This window comes from Symphodus melops (assembly GCF_947650265.1).
Source record: "Symphodus melops genome assembly, chromosome: 14".
Classification (NCBI taxonomy): Eukaryota; Metazoa; Chordata; class Actinopteri; order Labriformes; family Labridae; genus Symphodus; species Symphodus melops.
The window spans coordinates 3,981,330-3,997,061 of NC_136704.1; the positions used below are offsets into that span (position 1 = coordinate 3,981,330).

General features: G+C 45.5%; 1 protein-coding gene across 2 annotated transcripts in view; it reads left to right on the forward strand.

Moving 5' to 3' along the window:
* Nucleotides 1-15,732, forward strand: part of nrp1a (neuropilin 1a) — a 62,357-nt gene that overhangs the window by 22,273 nt on the left and 24,352 nt on the right. For both annotated transcript variants that reach the window (XM_079361803.1, XM_079361804.1), the window contains exons 5-7: nucleotides 5,860-6,087; nucleotides 8,716-8,871; nucleotides 11,427-11,593. In XM_079361803.1, the coding sequence (XP_079217929.1) occupies nucleotides 5,860-6,087; nucleotides 8,716-8,871; nucleotides 11,427-11,593 (551 nt within the window). The remainder of the gene's footprint in view (nucleotides 1-5,859; nucleotides 6,088-8,715; nucleotides 8,872-11,426; nucleotides 11,594-15,732) is intronic.

The window sequence follows — 15,732 nt, forward strand, 5'->3', positions numbered from 1 at the left end:
AACACATACGTCAACAAGTTGGCGTTTGTAGCTTTTGCTTTCATCATCTGTAGCCTGCGAAGTGTCTAATTGGAAAAGAACAGGCTGTTTTGCGGCTCTCTGTGGCCGTTTCCACAACAGTCTTTACCCCCTCTCTGCACCTCATTCCCATCCAACCATCTTAATTAGCATGGGCTATTTATTTTATAGCCTGCAAATTGGCAGCCTCGCTCCGCTGGCTGAAGTCTGGCAAGAGACGAGAAAAAAGTGAGATGGTGGAGGGGGGGGGGGGGGGGAGAGATAGAGGAGAGGAATAAGTCGGGGGAGTGAGGAAAACTTGAGCTGAAGGAAAAAGATTAGCAACCCGGTTGTGTTTGTCTCTACAGAGGCCTCCAACTTCCAGGCAGTCATAAAACAGTGACTAAAGAACTATGGCCTTTACGTCACAAACATCCATAGAGTGTAAACAACAAGTGGATGGAGCCGCTTGGTTTCATAAGTTAAGCTCATGCATATGTGTATTAAACGACTTACTTGTTTTGTGGCCAGCAGGGGGCAAAACCGCTGGTTTCAAAATAAAGGCAAACACATGGGATGAGATGAGTTTACTTTATAGTTGATTTGTTTTGCTTCTGTCATTTAGCATGATGTTTATTTGTTGCATTCTGTAAGACGCAGCCCCTTTAAGAGTGAAACAGGTTTAGGGCGTGGCTACCTCAACGACTCTACGATTGATAGGTTATTTTAGGCCCATCGGGGTGCAGATTTAGCGATGCATAATCATTGTCTAGTCCAAATGTGAACAACAAGTAAAGATGTTGATGGCACAGATGCCAAACAAAAGGCTACAAAAGGGTCGTCCAAGATGAGTGACGTCACAACCTCCAATCAGAACAAGAATCCCTGACGTCAGGCCAAATAAGATGAGGTGGGGGTTAACCTTCAGCTAAATCCTGGTGCTTTTGTAGAAGTAGTATTTAGCTGTAGCTCCTCAAGAGTTTCTGGAATGATCCGTCCTCCTAAGTCGATGCACATGCACAGCATATGTTTCGTTTTAACAGCTCTGCAGTTTTCTTAAAGCCACATCAATGCTGGCAGAGGATCCACTCATGTGGGCGAAGAGGCAGAGATAGAGCTACTAGAGAGCCTCCTTTGTCCCCTCCTTCTCATTCACACACACACACACACACACACACACACACACACAAACTCGTCTTCGCCTCCTCACAACAACTCCACAGAATGACTCAGCCGAAGTTCACGCTCGTTTATTAATTGGCATTTCATAACGGAAATGATCCAGGTCCAGACATCGGTGTAAGCGTTTCAGTCTGGACATGTGCGCGCCAAAGCAAACAAGCACTCCGTCAGTGTTTTTTCATGGAGGCTGATAATTGTGCTCGACACTGAAGTCTTGAGTTGAACAGTTTTTCGTCTGCATTTTATTAGTTGTAGGGTTTAACTGTGCGACATCCGGCCCCTTTCCCGCACGTCTATCTCCACTCTCTCTCCCTGGTTTACGACCCTATCCACAATGATAAAGGCTAAAAATAAATCTAAAAAATCTACATGTTAATGGTTGTTAAATATGAATATACTCGTATATATCTGTCGGCCATGGTACCCAAGAACCCGAGCACTGTAGGCCTTGCATGACAAAGGCAATGCTTGTGCAGTTTCAGACGTAAACACATCACATGGACTAAATCGAGCACACTGAGCTCTATGACTTCATCACTTCCTGTAGATGCCCCTTTTTATCATGTCGCTGTGATGCGGGCTCTTTTACTTTAATCACACACCTGTGAAAACACTTTCAAGGTGTGCGTGTGTGTGTGTATGTGTGTCTTTATGTGTGTGTGTTGGGTGGGGCCTAATTGGGGGGCACGTTCTGCTTTCATGGACGGCACGCCCTGATGGCATAGGTCACATCTGGCACGGAGACGTACTGTCATCAAACACACACACACGCACACACACACACACACACACACACACACACACACACACACACACAGCCCCCATGGAAATCTAAGACAACAAATATCTTAAAAGAAAAGGGGGGGGTCATTGCAGTAAATGCTGTGTCAGCAGTAGCTCAGGGTGTGTGTGTGTGTGTGTGTGTGTGTGTGTGTGTGTGTGTGTGTGTGTGTGTGTGTGTGTGTGTGTGTGTGTGTGTGTGTGTGTGTGTGTGTGTGTGTGTGTGTGTGTGTGTGTGTGTGTGTGTGTGTGTGTGTGTGTGTGTGTGTGTGTGTGTGTGTGTGTGTGTGTGTGTGTTTGTGGGTAAACCTGCCTCTCCATCTGTTTCCATGACGGACACTCAGCAGGCTCCAGGTTAATGTTTGATTTACTGTTGAAAGAGTTAATTCTCCACCGACGATTAACCCTTGTGTCAGCGGTGTGTACAGACACTCTGACTGAGAGAGAAGGAAGGTATGACGTGGGGGGGGGGGGGGGGGGGTAATGGGTGGTGGAGGGCTGTGAACTGGGCTAATGATCAGCCATGGAACATAAACAGTGGTGATTTACGTAACAGTCCAAGAACAACACCTTCAGCCTCCGTGGCTCCGGCCGCTAATAACCCTGACCGAAGAGAGAGAGAGGGATGGAAAGAAGGCCGAGCGAGACAGATTCAGAACCAGCCAACACGTTTAACGCCTGTTCCTTGGCACAATGTTGTTGTTATGATTAACGCCTGGTCTCTAGTCCGCTCAGAGCACTTAGAGCTGCCGCCTAATAGAGACGTGGAGGACAAATCATCAGAGTAACAGCTGAAACCATATTTATTTAATACTTATTGTTATTGATCGCTTACACTCCTGAAGTTGAAATCAGATCTCCATTAAATATCATTTTGTCTTCTACGACGTGTCCTGTTAAACAAACTCTAATCACTCAGCCAGTGAGTCCCAGTGACATTTGTTTACTCCCCCCGTCTGCAGGAGAAGGCCTCAGTATAAACAAGAGTTAAAGGAATCCATTACTGCCAGCAGTAAATGTTGAAGCGCCTGGTTGGAGGTTGTCGGTAAATGTTGTGCGTTCAAGGTTACTTCTGTTTCTCTCTCCAAACATCCTGCTGTAAAATTGGCTGTTTGTTTTAAAGCAAGTGCTCAGACTGCCGGGTGCGCTGTGGTCAAACAATCAGTTTTATCTGGAATGAAATGGAACAATCTTTGTTTGTGTTTTCTATCAGCGCTACCTGAGTCAAACCTCTCATATTTACCCAAAGCTCCTTTTTTTTCCCATTGAGGCGACAAATCCAGCAGGAAAAACAGCAACAAAGCGGAGACAGAGAACGAGTTAGCATTTGGCTGACAACAGGATTTATTTGTCTCCTGGTGAAGTTTCCTTTTCAGCACACGCGCTGCAGACGGATGTTGCCACAGAAAAGCATGACAGCTATCAGTGAATGGTTCTCATGCAGACATCGACACAAAGCATCCTGGGTGGAGTGAATGGTGCCGAGGACAGGAGCCCTCCCACGTGGAGACACGAGATAAAAGAGATATGTTGGATGATTATCTCACTGCTGGGAGCCACCAGAGCGCTCGCTCTTCTCTCGCCACTCTATTTTTTTGCGGCGATGGCTGCAGTCCGGCCTTTCTTTGGGGGGTTATAAACGCAGCAAGGCCCTCAGAAGGTGACAGTTTGGGGAGTTTGTTCTTTGTTCGCGGCCTCTGTCGTGAACATTTAGAGGAAAACACAAACAGGAGGACCCTTAGGGCGAAGATGGGAAATGTAAACTTGACAAGGAACAGCGATAAACATCAAGAAAGATAAGGAGCTAAGCCAAATTAATTTTGCTGCTTGACGATAAAAAGTAACAACTAGAGGATGCATCAAGACTGGAACAATTAAACTAGTGCACAAACTGCATGTTTAAACCAATCAAATGTATTAAAACAAATCATGTGGGTTGGAGTTATTTTGCTAAAAACATGAAGCGAAAGCTGCATTGCATTTAATTAAATGTTCTTGCAAAGAAATTGATCAACAACTTTGAATAAGCCAAAAAAAAAAAAAGTGCAATCTTTAGTAAATTCGGGACTCCAGCTTGTCTAATCTTTGTCTTAAAATTTGATGGAGAGAAGTTGTTTTTTGGGGCGGTTGTTGGTTGACCACCAAATAAAAATCATGATTTGTGACTGTGTAATTTAAGCAAGTGTGACTGCATCCACCAGTTCACTGCTGCCAGACGAGCATGTTTGACATGTATATACAACGACTGTGAGGGTCTCAGTATCATTTCACATGTTTTAAAGTCTAACCAACATCTCAAAAATCATTTATAAAAATAAAACATGTCTCAATGTAGGATTACATACATTACATGCATTGGTCCAAGCATTACATTGTTTTGTGTGCTCGCCTTGTGCCTGGATTAAGACAGGTTTTCAGAGTGAACCATTTCCAATGACCAAATCTGTTCTGGTGAACTGCTGAGCGGAGATAAGGGTCACAGTGGAGGCTGATGAAATGGATGAGGAGAGGAGCCCTGAGCCAATATCCCCAGGAAATGCAACACACTGACCTGAATTGCACTTTGGATCCTGCAGCTGTCTCCAGCACTCTGGGACCACAGGCGCTTTTTTTTCCACCCCCAAGAAATGTCCTGCATTTGTATTTTTTTAAGCCGAAAACGCTCTGACATTTCTCCTCAGTACGGCGGGGTAAAGTGCAGAACCACAGCATCTAGCAACCCTGTCATCCTGGGGAAGACTGGCTCTCTCCTGTCAGAGTCTCAGAGTTTTCAGGGGGTAAATAGGAGGGAAAGCTGTGAAATTAATGGTGCCCAGTGTTCTCGAAAGCCACACTTTAGCGGCTGCGCTAAATGTCAGCACTCTGTAGAGTCAAAAACGCCACTTACAATGGCCTTCAACTCGGAAAAAGTCAACATGGTCTCTCCATCCATTCAGTCACTTTAGCAGCGCACGAGCTGGAGGCTTCAGAAACAGTTTGCCCCGTTAATTGAAAGCCACGGTGACAGTAGAGCAAAGTAATGCAACTGCCTTGAATTTGTTCTTCTATCATCACCATCACGCTGTCTGTCAGAGTAACATGACAGTCACATTATTTCAGGAATATTTCTGCCATTAATGGCGCCAATCAAATGCCCTTCATGGTCCTTTCTTTCCTGATGCAGTGTTGTACTCGGTTAGGATTTGGTGCAGTTCTGGCATCGCAAACACTTCGTAATGTCTCACTCTGTCCCTCTCTTAATGAATTTCCTGCAGCTGTGTTCGTCCTTTTTTTTTTTCGTCACGTCAGTCATTCTCAGATCATAATCTCATGCTCTGAGAAGTGGCTAACGTGGGAAATGTGTTACTGCTCCTCGCTAGCTGAAAGGCAGCTCTCCAGGGAGCTGTGAATACGTATCTTGACTCTCCCTCGTGAGCGATTGTGTGTTTAAGAGTGTGTCTCTGTTGATGTGTGTTTTCATCACACATGCCTTCCATCACTGACGCTGTCACCTCTCATGTGTTTCACAGACGTGCCTTGATGAGAGAGGGACGAATAAATCAAGCTGTTTATATATTGTTGCTTGTGTACACTCACAGTCCAGATGTTCCTGGAGTTACAGATTAAACACAGGTACAGTGATGAGGAGCTGTGACATTTGTGACCGTGAAGGAATGCAAAAACAAGCACAGAAAGCCAGATGTGGGCTGCAGTGAATGGAGGAGCCGGCGAGGTGGTCCCTCGTCTGCAGGTCATAAACTGTCCTCCTCTCAATAGAGCAGCTGTGAGGCTTCGCAGGGCGCATCACACAAAGCAACCTGAAACAGATCACTAAACCAACACTCATTCAAAAGAATCTTCCCCACCCATCCTTTGTCCATATCTCATCTTCTTCGTTTCCTTCCATCTGTCTTCCTGCAGGTCCTGAATGCTCCAGGAACTTCACCTCCAACAGCGGTGTCATAAAGTCCCCTGGTTTCCCGGAGAAATACCCCAACAACCTGGACTGCACTTTTATGATCTTTGCACCCAAGATGTCGGAGATCATTTTGGAGTTCGAGAGCTTCGAGCTGGAGCCGGACCCGACCCCTCCCGCTGGTGTTTTCTGCCGCTATGACAGACTGGAGATCTGGGATGGCTTTCCTGGAGGTGAGACGCTTGTGATGACGTGCGACTGTTTTAAAAACATAATTCTATCATTACTAATGAAAAGAGTAGTAATAGTAGTAGAGTATTCCATGAATGAATGAGATCAGATTTTTTTTTTAAGCTGGAAAATCTGCAAATCCAAAACTGCAGATAAAGTATGTGGAGGGAGAGTCGGGTTTCAGCTTCAACACTGATGTTTTTATGAAGGAATGAACAGTTTCAGACAATATGATGATATCATTATCCGAGCCGATGGGCTAACTGCGTTATCCAGACTTGGCTCGGGTCCAAGAGTCATCATGAGTATAATTCTTTGTCACCGCTGAATGCCACACACTTCCTGATTACGCGAGTCTACCGCCCTTCCTTTCTCGGTCACAGGCTGCATTGTGCCGGAGGATTTACAAGTGTCTGTACATCTGGGAATTGAAGGTTTAGTCTAACAACCTAGAAGCATAGAAAACACCGGAAAAATATTGTTGAAGAGAGTTCCTTTCAACATCTTCTGGTGTTTATTTTTTAGCTGGGGCAGAAAATGCTTAGTAAAGTCGACCTGAAGAAGCGCTGCCTCGATAAGACCCAAACTCTCTTTGTCCCAGGGCTGAAGCAAAGGCTGCAGCGCTCGCTTAGATTAAGGCACCAAATAAAAGATTGCTTAAAAAAAGCTTACTTAAATTCAACCGCAAAAAAGCAGCAGGTGAGAAGCAGAGCGAGAGAAGGGCGAGGGCTGTTCAAAGCAACACTTCCCTCGCCCCTGCATGCGGCTTTGAACTCGGGGAAGAAAATCACCTCTTGAAGTTTTCCGTTTTTTTTTCCTCCCGGCTATTCCATCACAGGGCGCAGACGAGATGAAAGCTTTTCTCACCCGTCGCTGGCTGTAAATTGAAAGAATTTTATCAAGTTTCTTTCAACCTGGAGCCCATCAGTATTCTCTGCTTCAGCGTTCAGAGTGTAAAGCACTTTGCCTTCTTTCACGCGAGTTTACTGAAAGGTGATCATCTTAATGTGAGCTCACCGCTCAACAGAGTTTACCTGTGATTCACTAAAGTATTTCCATATCGCTCATTTGCTGTGTTCTCCCCTTGAGGTGGGACAGGTTTCATTTTCAAGGCTCGTGTTGATTGAGGTAACTGGCGAAGAATATATCACATTATTATCACTTTTTAATGCATAACATACCTCCAGAGGGAACACTTCCTGTGCTAGTCAGACTTGTCCATTTTTAGAGATTCCCCACCAAACAATTGCTCAAAAATACTTTTCTCCAACAAAGAGTTTTATCAGGGCAGGGACTCGACCGACATGGCATCACACTCCTCAAGTGTTGTTGTATGTGACAGACGCGTGGATGAAAATAAGCCATGGGAGGGAAAAGTGTGTTGGCTTTTGTCCGGCGGTTCCCGTGGAGCCTGCTGGATCGATAGTGCATTAGCACAGAAGGCTTGAGGCATGCTAGCTGTCGGGGAGGTGTGCAGAGATGGGACATGTCTGGGCAAACGCAGGCCTGTGTGAACCACTGGGGGAATTACACCTTTCAGAGCACACCTCGCTGGACATGAGCTGCGGACGAAGAAGAAGAAGAAGAAGAAGAACCCCCATTCCCGAGTCTTTCTTCCCCGAGGAATGGAGAGGAAGGCAGTACGCAGACTTTCAGAGCGAGGTTCTTTAAAATTTCATAGAGCTGGGGAGTCATGCAGATAATCCGGGAGATGGCCTTAGCTGGGTTTAAAAGCACACATATTCCCACCCACATCCACCAGGCAGGCAGCAGAGTTATGAAGATGAATCTGAGCCATCACACTCCTGCCCTGGAAGTCCCAGCGGTCAGGACTTTGCCTTTCATGTCAGCCCCGGGCTGGAAGAGGCATGTTCTGGAAGAAGGGAGGCCAGAGGGAGACGGGACTGTCACTCAGCACTGATCACAGCATTACTAATCACGGATAAGCTGCAGGTCTCTCCGCGCCAACAGAAACACACACTCAAAACTGTGCATGGATCATAGCACATATAGAGCAAGGTCACAGGCTCCCATGTTACCCCATGACATTTTCTCCACCTTTCTGCCCCCCCCCCCCCTTTAATGTACCTCCTCCTTCCAACTCCCGTTTTCCAGTCAGCCTCCCCTCAGCCTTCTCGCTGCTCACTGGAACATATCCCTCTCTTTCTTTTATTGCCCTCTGTCTTTCAAAGCTGCCCTATTGTCTCCCTACCCAGCCGTCCTTCACAAAACTCACTCAGCCATGGCTGCGTCCACCACAATTAAAATAACATAAAAAAAACTGGAAGACGGGAGGGCTGAGGAATTTACAGCCTGCAAACAGTCAGAGACTGTGACCCTCCCACACCGGAGGTCCCACGTCCACTTTGCTCTTTTTGTGTCCAACGGGGCGAACAGGCTGGGAATGTTTGGAGTCCTTTCTCAAGTCTTTTTATGGGGTCAGGCTAAAGACACGAAGCCGGGGACATACCTCACTGACACACTAGTTTTCACACCTCCACGGGGGGAGTTGGTAGTTAAAACCGATGCGAGACAAGGCTCCGGCAAACAAACAAATATTGAGTTAACCCGCGTCTAACCTCGGTCACAAAGTCTTACCTTTCTCTCTCTCTCTTCTGTTGCTGCTCCAGTGGGTCCGTACGTCGGGAGGTACTGTGGGCAAAACACACCGGGCCGGATCATCTCCTACACCGGCATCCTGGCACTGACAATCAACACGGACAGCGCCATCGCTAAGGAAGGCTTTTCTGCCAACTTCACTGTCATTGAGCGGACCGTTCCAGAAGGTGAGCTGTCAGAAAGAACAGGGGGACTTTGTTCCCTTTCCTAAAGGCAGAAGGTGAAAGTGGTGATTTAATTTAACGCTTCTCATCAAATCCTCCTTTTGGAGACGTTCATTTGAATAGACATTTTTCATATTATTAGGAACAATTTGGAAAACATGATCCAACAGTGTAGCAGAAAAAGGGTCCAGTAACGTAACCGGAGGAGGATCGCAAAAAGTTAGTAGCAGATGTCGACTATGTCTAAGTCACACATGAGCTAATTATCACAACTTCCCACACACATTTAAAAGAGCTAAAGAGGTATTAAATAAACACCTCCTGTGCTTCTTCGTTTGGTGAACAACTCTGGCTCCTATCCTGCGGTTTACAAGACTTTTACACACTACGGAGACAGATTGCAAAAGGCAGCTTCTTTACCAGTTAGTTACCACCCAGGACACACACACACACACACACACCCGTAGGGCCTTTACATGCAGCATAGTCGTCTCAGGGCCCGACCCTCTGACCCCATTTTGCAAAACGCTCTGACTAAACATTTCATTAAGGAAGATGAGCGCTGGTTGGAGTCATAAATCTGTCCAGAGGCCAGACCACCCCAAACACGCATAGTTCGTCTTTGAACAGCACGGCAGATGGATGACGTTCAACAAATCCACTAATCATCTCCAACCAAAAAAAAAAAAAAAAAAAAAGGTTTTGTGTTGCCCAAAGGGGAAGACAGCCGCTAAGTGGCTACACAGAAACAAACACAACAATCGGAGCGAGCAGTAATGAGCGCAGCGATGACGGATGATGTCATTCCTGCTTTGTTTTCTCAAAGTTCCCTCAAGTCGCTTTAATCACACGACGACGATCAGATTACCCAAATCAACTTTTTACATGAAGAGGCACGCTGAAACATCTGACCCACCAGGAGTAAATACCGTCATTTACACGAGTTGCTCTGTCTTACATCACCAACCCAGACTTATCCAAGATGGAAAGAAAAATCCCCAAACTTTGTCGACACCGCTCTAGACTTGTACCACTTAAATCATTCATAATCCCCTTATGCATAATACACGCTGGATTTTCTCGCTTCGGCAAGAGGAAGGGAACAGTCTTGCTGAAAGCTACTGATGAGGGGTGATAAGGTGATGAAAGGAGGCTTTGTGTTTTGTTCGCTCCCTGTTTCTCTTGCTCTAATTCTCTCCAATAACTCTCCTCAACCATCAAGCGCCACCCCTCTCTATCTTCGTGGGCCATCAGCCTGCCTTTGGTCGGCTACCCACACAATCAGATAGAATCCCGTTTTTTGTTTATTATGATCTCGTGATCTAAGTGTACTTGAAGTACAGTTTGACAAGAGCAGGGAGGTATATCACAGAGGGCTTCGAATGACAAAGGAGACGAGACAGTTTTCCCCGCCTCACACTGAGACTCTGACTCACTCAAAAGCATGAACGCGTACTTATGCTTATGCAAGCTCCCATTGACTGTGTAAAGCACAAACGCACACGCTGACCCAGTGACTGAGGTGTGTTAGCAGTGTGGCAGATGGGGAGACCATCTGTGTTAGCTCGTGGGCAGTAGCCACTTAGCAGTCGTGCACTGTCCCGCGTCCTGTGCTGTAAGTGTGCAGGCCCATGTACTCATTGGCACGTGAGGCATAGGACCATATGTTTATGGAAGTGCGAGCCGTACATGTAGAGAAGCAGAGTAGATTTTTCTTACTTAAGTTTTTATCAGTGGAAAAAGACTGTTACTAAGTTAACGGTTGTTTTATGTCCTTTGACGTTATGGCTGCTGCAAAGAGAGAGAGAGTTTAAACGTGTGCTCCACACACCTCTGGTTTGTTGTGAACACACTCTACGACTCCTGCACATACCAAAAGGTCGTATCACCCGTTCAGAACCTTGTTTAGGGCTCGTCCACAGCGGTGTCAGCATGTCTGACCTCCAGAGGTTACGACCCTGAGTTAACCCAGCTGAGGCCAGGATGCCTCGAAACGGTTACCCCATGTCAACACAAACAAGGGAACCCCGCTCCTCCCGTGGGTGGTTGGGCCATTGAGTGTGATATATAGACCCCAAAATACATGCGCTGAATACAGCTAAACTCCCCCAAGAGACCAAGCTGGGGAAAAAAGTGAAAAGATAAAGTGCCCACAGGGAGCTGGAGGAAATGAATCCAGTCAGAAGTAGAAATAACTGGAGAGAAAGTCACTTTAACGCCTAATACTGGTGTAAACTTAGCCCACACTGAATGTTTTATGAGGACATTTTTACGTCTTAATGGGAACACTTCCGTCCTCCTTCCATTAAAAACAGTAAAGAGAGAGAAAGAGAAAGGATTTACTGAAGCGTCACTGATGTGCTGTTACTTTCCACCCAGCCACGCTGAGTACCTGTCGTGTGGCGTCCCCTTCCCCAGGGACCAGCTCTGGTTCTTGGGGACACTGGCTGTCCTCTGGTGCTTTCATTGCTCTGAACTAAACATCCTTCTTTTCCATCCTCTCTGTCCTTTTCCACCCCCCCCCCCCCCCACACACACACACACACACTTTTCTTTAGACTTCGACTGTAGCGACCCTTTGGGGATGGAGTCGGGAGAGATAACATCGGACCAAATCATGGCCTCAACTCACTACAACCCCAGCTGGTCTCAAGAGCGCTCAAGACTCAACTACTATGAGAACGCATGGACGCCAGCAGAGGATTCCAACAAAGAGTGGATACAGGTAAAAAGAAATCATTCAGATAAGACTGATCATTTTTTGGTTTCATTGGCCGAGAATATTTCCTGTAAGTTTGGCAGTATAGAAAAAGGCACCATCTGCCCGCAGTATGTTTTTGCAGCTGAGTCACAGTCTGAGGCTGTATGCAGTGACTCCCGTCTGCTTGAGCGCAGCAGGAGTGTTCTTTGTTTGTCCTTCAGTTTCAGGGGAGATGCATAGTCTCTATAACACTTTGATGAGACCCCACAATTTTGATGATGAATGTCTTCTGTCCTCATGGACCTCCCGTCTCTCAAAAAATGCCCATGTCCACTCTCTTTATCACCGTCTACACATCAGTCTGTTTCTCTGCTCTCTCTCTCTCTCTCTCTCTCTCTCTCTCTCTCGGTATGTCTTCCTGTCCGACCTTATAACTTTCCCTTTCCTTGATAACAGTGGCCGCCCCTGGGATGCTGGGATTTAGTCCAGGCATCCTGCCTAGCCTCACACATACACACACTCTGTCATATTTTTCTTTCTGTCGGCTTATCTGCACAAAGTGATCATCGCCCACTGGGGGAACTTTATGTGAAAAGATTAAGGATTTAGTTCTTCCATTCCCAGATGGGGATAATTCACATATCCCAAGTCCACTCACAAACCCTCCAGTGCCAGTACAGCAGCAGCATCTCTGGAGAATGTTTGATTTATTAACCCAAAGCCTCAAGGTCTTGTAAATGCCCAGACTGTTTTTCTTTTTCTGCTGTTTTTCTACACTCTTCGCTTCATTGCTGAAAAAGTTTGGCCCCCACATTTTCCTCAGGGGATGAATAATAGAACTGACCCGTAGCCCAATATTTGCTCAGTGAGAGCCGTACATGAGCTTTTCCTTTATTATTGCAATGGAAATATTGTCCTGAGGGACACTGCTGCTCCTTTACACTAATTAGATTACGGAGTTAGAATGGATGCAGGTTTGTGTGCATGATGACGTGTTGATCTGTTTTTGACTTGGTGGGTAAGATGCAGAGTTTGACAGGGTTTATATCATCCATGTGTCAGAGGAGATATGAACACCTGTCTCACTTAAAGGGAAATCTATGAATACAGTTAGATGTAAAGTGTTTGTAGCAGTCAGTAGACGTCAGTCGGTCTGATTGATGTGTGTGTTGAGTATATGACATCAGTGTGGACTCTGACTTCATGTTGGCTTCCACATATCAAATGCAAATAAGTGATCTCAATTTCTCTGAGTTATTTGTGTTTCTGCGTTGCATTATGGTTTCTTTACTTTTACTTTTGAAATGGTGAATGGACTTGAGCTTGTAAAGCGTTTTTCTCGTCTTCTGATTATACTCACTTTTACACCACAGGTCACATCTACACATTCGCACGCTGATGTGTAACGAGTTCATCCGTAGCATCACATTCACACACTGCTGTATTAACAGCGGAAGCAACTTGGGGTTAACGGAGCTGGGGATCGAACCCCTGACCGTCTAGTTAGGAGACGACCGGCTCTACCACTGATGCACAGCCGCCTCCTTTAGCTTAAGCAGTTTTTTTTTAAGTACAGAAAGAATTGGAAAAAAAGCTCGACACAGAAACCCAGCAGCTAACGTGCATCGATGTGGCTGCAGATGAAACTGCACACAATTAAAATGCAAACTAATAAAAACAGGTAGGGCCATGACATACCCAGCTAAGGCTCTGCAGAGATTTACCACACAAGTATAATAACCCTTTGTATGAGTGCTGTTTGTCAGCGGAAATTACAAGTGATCACAATGATTTGTTTCCACTCGAGGCCGTCCCTGCCACAGTATTGATCATATTGAAGATTTGATTTAGCAGTATAATCTGAATGGTTGTGCTCTAATGGGCATGCTGTTTTCCCAATACTAATCACATCAAAGCATTGAATGGTGCTCCTCTGATTTCTAATTTCAAACGCAGCAGAGGAGCTAAGTCTGTGGTTGCCACATAATTTACGTTTTCTAAGGAGTGTGATGCACTTGTGCCGAGCACTCTGAGCTTGAAGCCCAATTATCACAAGTGGTATTAAATTGGCGAATTCTTCATTTCTCTTTCATTAAGCTTGTCCATGGTGCTGCAACAAGCTCGGGCCCCCTTGCAGCACGTACAAATCATCTCTGAGCGCCGTCAGATGCATAGTAATCAATTCATTATTTATTTCATTATCATACTCCGGATGCAGTTAGAGGCAGACAGTTTTATTATTCATGACAGGCCGTCTTTTCATTCCTGGGTATTTCTTCCTTTCCTTCTCTTTTTTTGCGAAACATAATCCCGATTTGTTCATCCATTTTCCTCCTGCCTCATTGTGATGCATGCAGGGGAAGGAGGGCAAGATGCTAGACTGTGTGTTCTTCTCTTGGTAATTAGATTGGTGTGCTGTGGTTCAGCATTGAGTGCTGGGTTAGCCAGGCCATTAATCAGCCCTTTGGTGTACACAGAGATGGACAGATGTCCTCGGAGGGGGTCTGTGGCTTGAGGAGGGAAGGAAGAAGGAGCCAACGGTCCTTCAACACAGGCCTTCATTTCATTTTCCCCCTCGTTCCTTTCAAATCTCGACTCCCACTCTTTCCCTCATTCCTCTTGAAATCCGGGTCCACAGATCTGCTTCAAGGTAGAGGGAGATTTCTACATATTATCTGCCTGTGTGAGCCATGGCTTCTTTGATGGATAAGAGGATGAACAGCAGGGGTCTCTGTGGAAGGTTGCAGCAAAAAATAAATTAGGGTACCCCGCTGACTACCAGGCTGATCCTTACTCTATGAGCTTAGACTTGTTCTGATAAGCATTACGGTCAGAAAATATCTGCCATAAGCATGTTGCAATGTATATTCAAAATCAAATCAAACTACCATTACAAGCAAATCTCTGCTTACTTGTGAATATAGAAAGATGCACGACATAAACAGCGCCGTTTTCTGCACAAATTTCACTCCTGCAGACTTCAGAGTCCCTGCTAGAATAGGAGGGGATAATACTGAAACATAAAAAACACATTTAACAGAACCCGAAAGAACTCCTCGGGATGAGTTGACAAGTAAGATTACACGTTGCAGACAACTCTACATGCAGGTACTAGAAGTCAAATCCATCTGTGATTTATAAAAAGCGAGACACCCGTTATCTGTCCAACACATTCACCGTTTAGGGAAAGCTTGATAATTTTGTCTTGCCTCACGGCCTGTAAGTAAATTCCTCCCGGGACGATGACAGGGGAACTTGTTAGGCGGCTGACAGAGTGGAATAGGTTTTTCGTGTCTGTTTAAAAAAAGGATCTGAAGGCCACTACGAGAGTCACCACAACATCTGAGTGATGCAAGAAGCCAGACTGGATCTTTTCTGCAGCAGCTGCCATTGATCACACATACACGCAACATGAATAATTTAAACTGTCTTGGAGGAAACCCAACTATCAATACCTGAAAGCCTCTTTATTGAGTATCTCATAATGGAAACATACTGTACACGTTATCCTATACACTCTTTTTTTATCCTTATGGACCTGAGTGGATCTGGCTCTTCATATCTATAATTTAGTTAGGATGGCTCCTGCCATTATCTTTTGCCAGGAAGCATTATCCCTCATTACTTAAATGGAATTTATGTATTTATCAGCCTGCATATGGGTGTGATAACTTAAATTGTTTAATCACAGGAGGGGATAGTGTGCATCTTTACTCTCGTCACGAGAGTAAAGTCCTTTAATCATGCTTGTCTGATAGCTAGGAGCACTAAACATGATAATCATATCAGTATGTGTTTGCACAGGAAGCTTTGAGCTCCAGTTTGCGATGCCTATCTTTGGATAAAGTCAACTATTTGCAGAGGAAGTTGTCATCAGTTTTCACGAAAGTTGAAACGTTGTCAATCCAAAACAAAAAAAGCGCCGTGAAACATGGACCACTAAGCAAAGACAACAGGTCGAGTTCCACCAAACCAACCACCACTAATTGCACACTTCCTCGATGAAAACACCGTTCCTGGCCATCGTATGGTGTTTATCTTTTCCGCAGCCGGAGTGCAGAGACGAACACTTATGCTCAACAAGCGCACTCGTCTGTATCCTGTTTTCCTTTCTATCCCAAATGTGCTCGCAATTACCCGAGGTCAGTGGGTTGTAGAAGTGT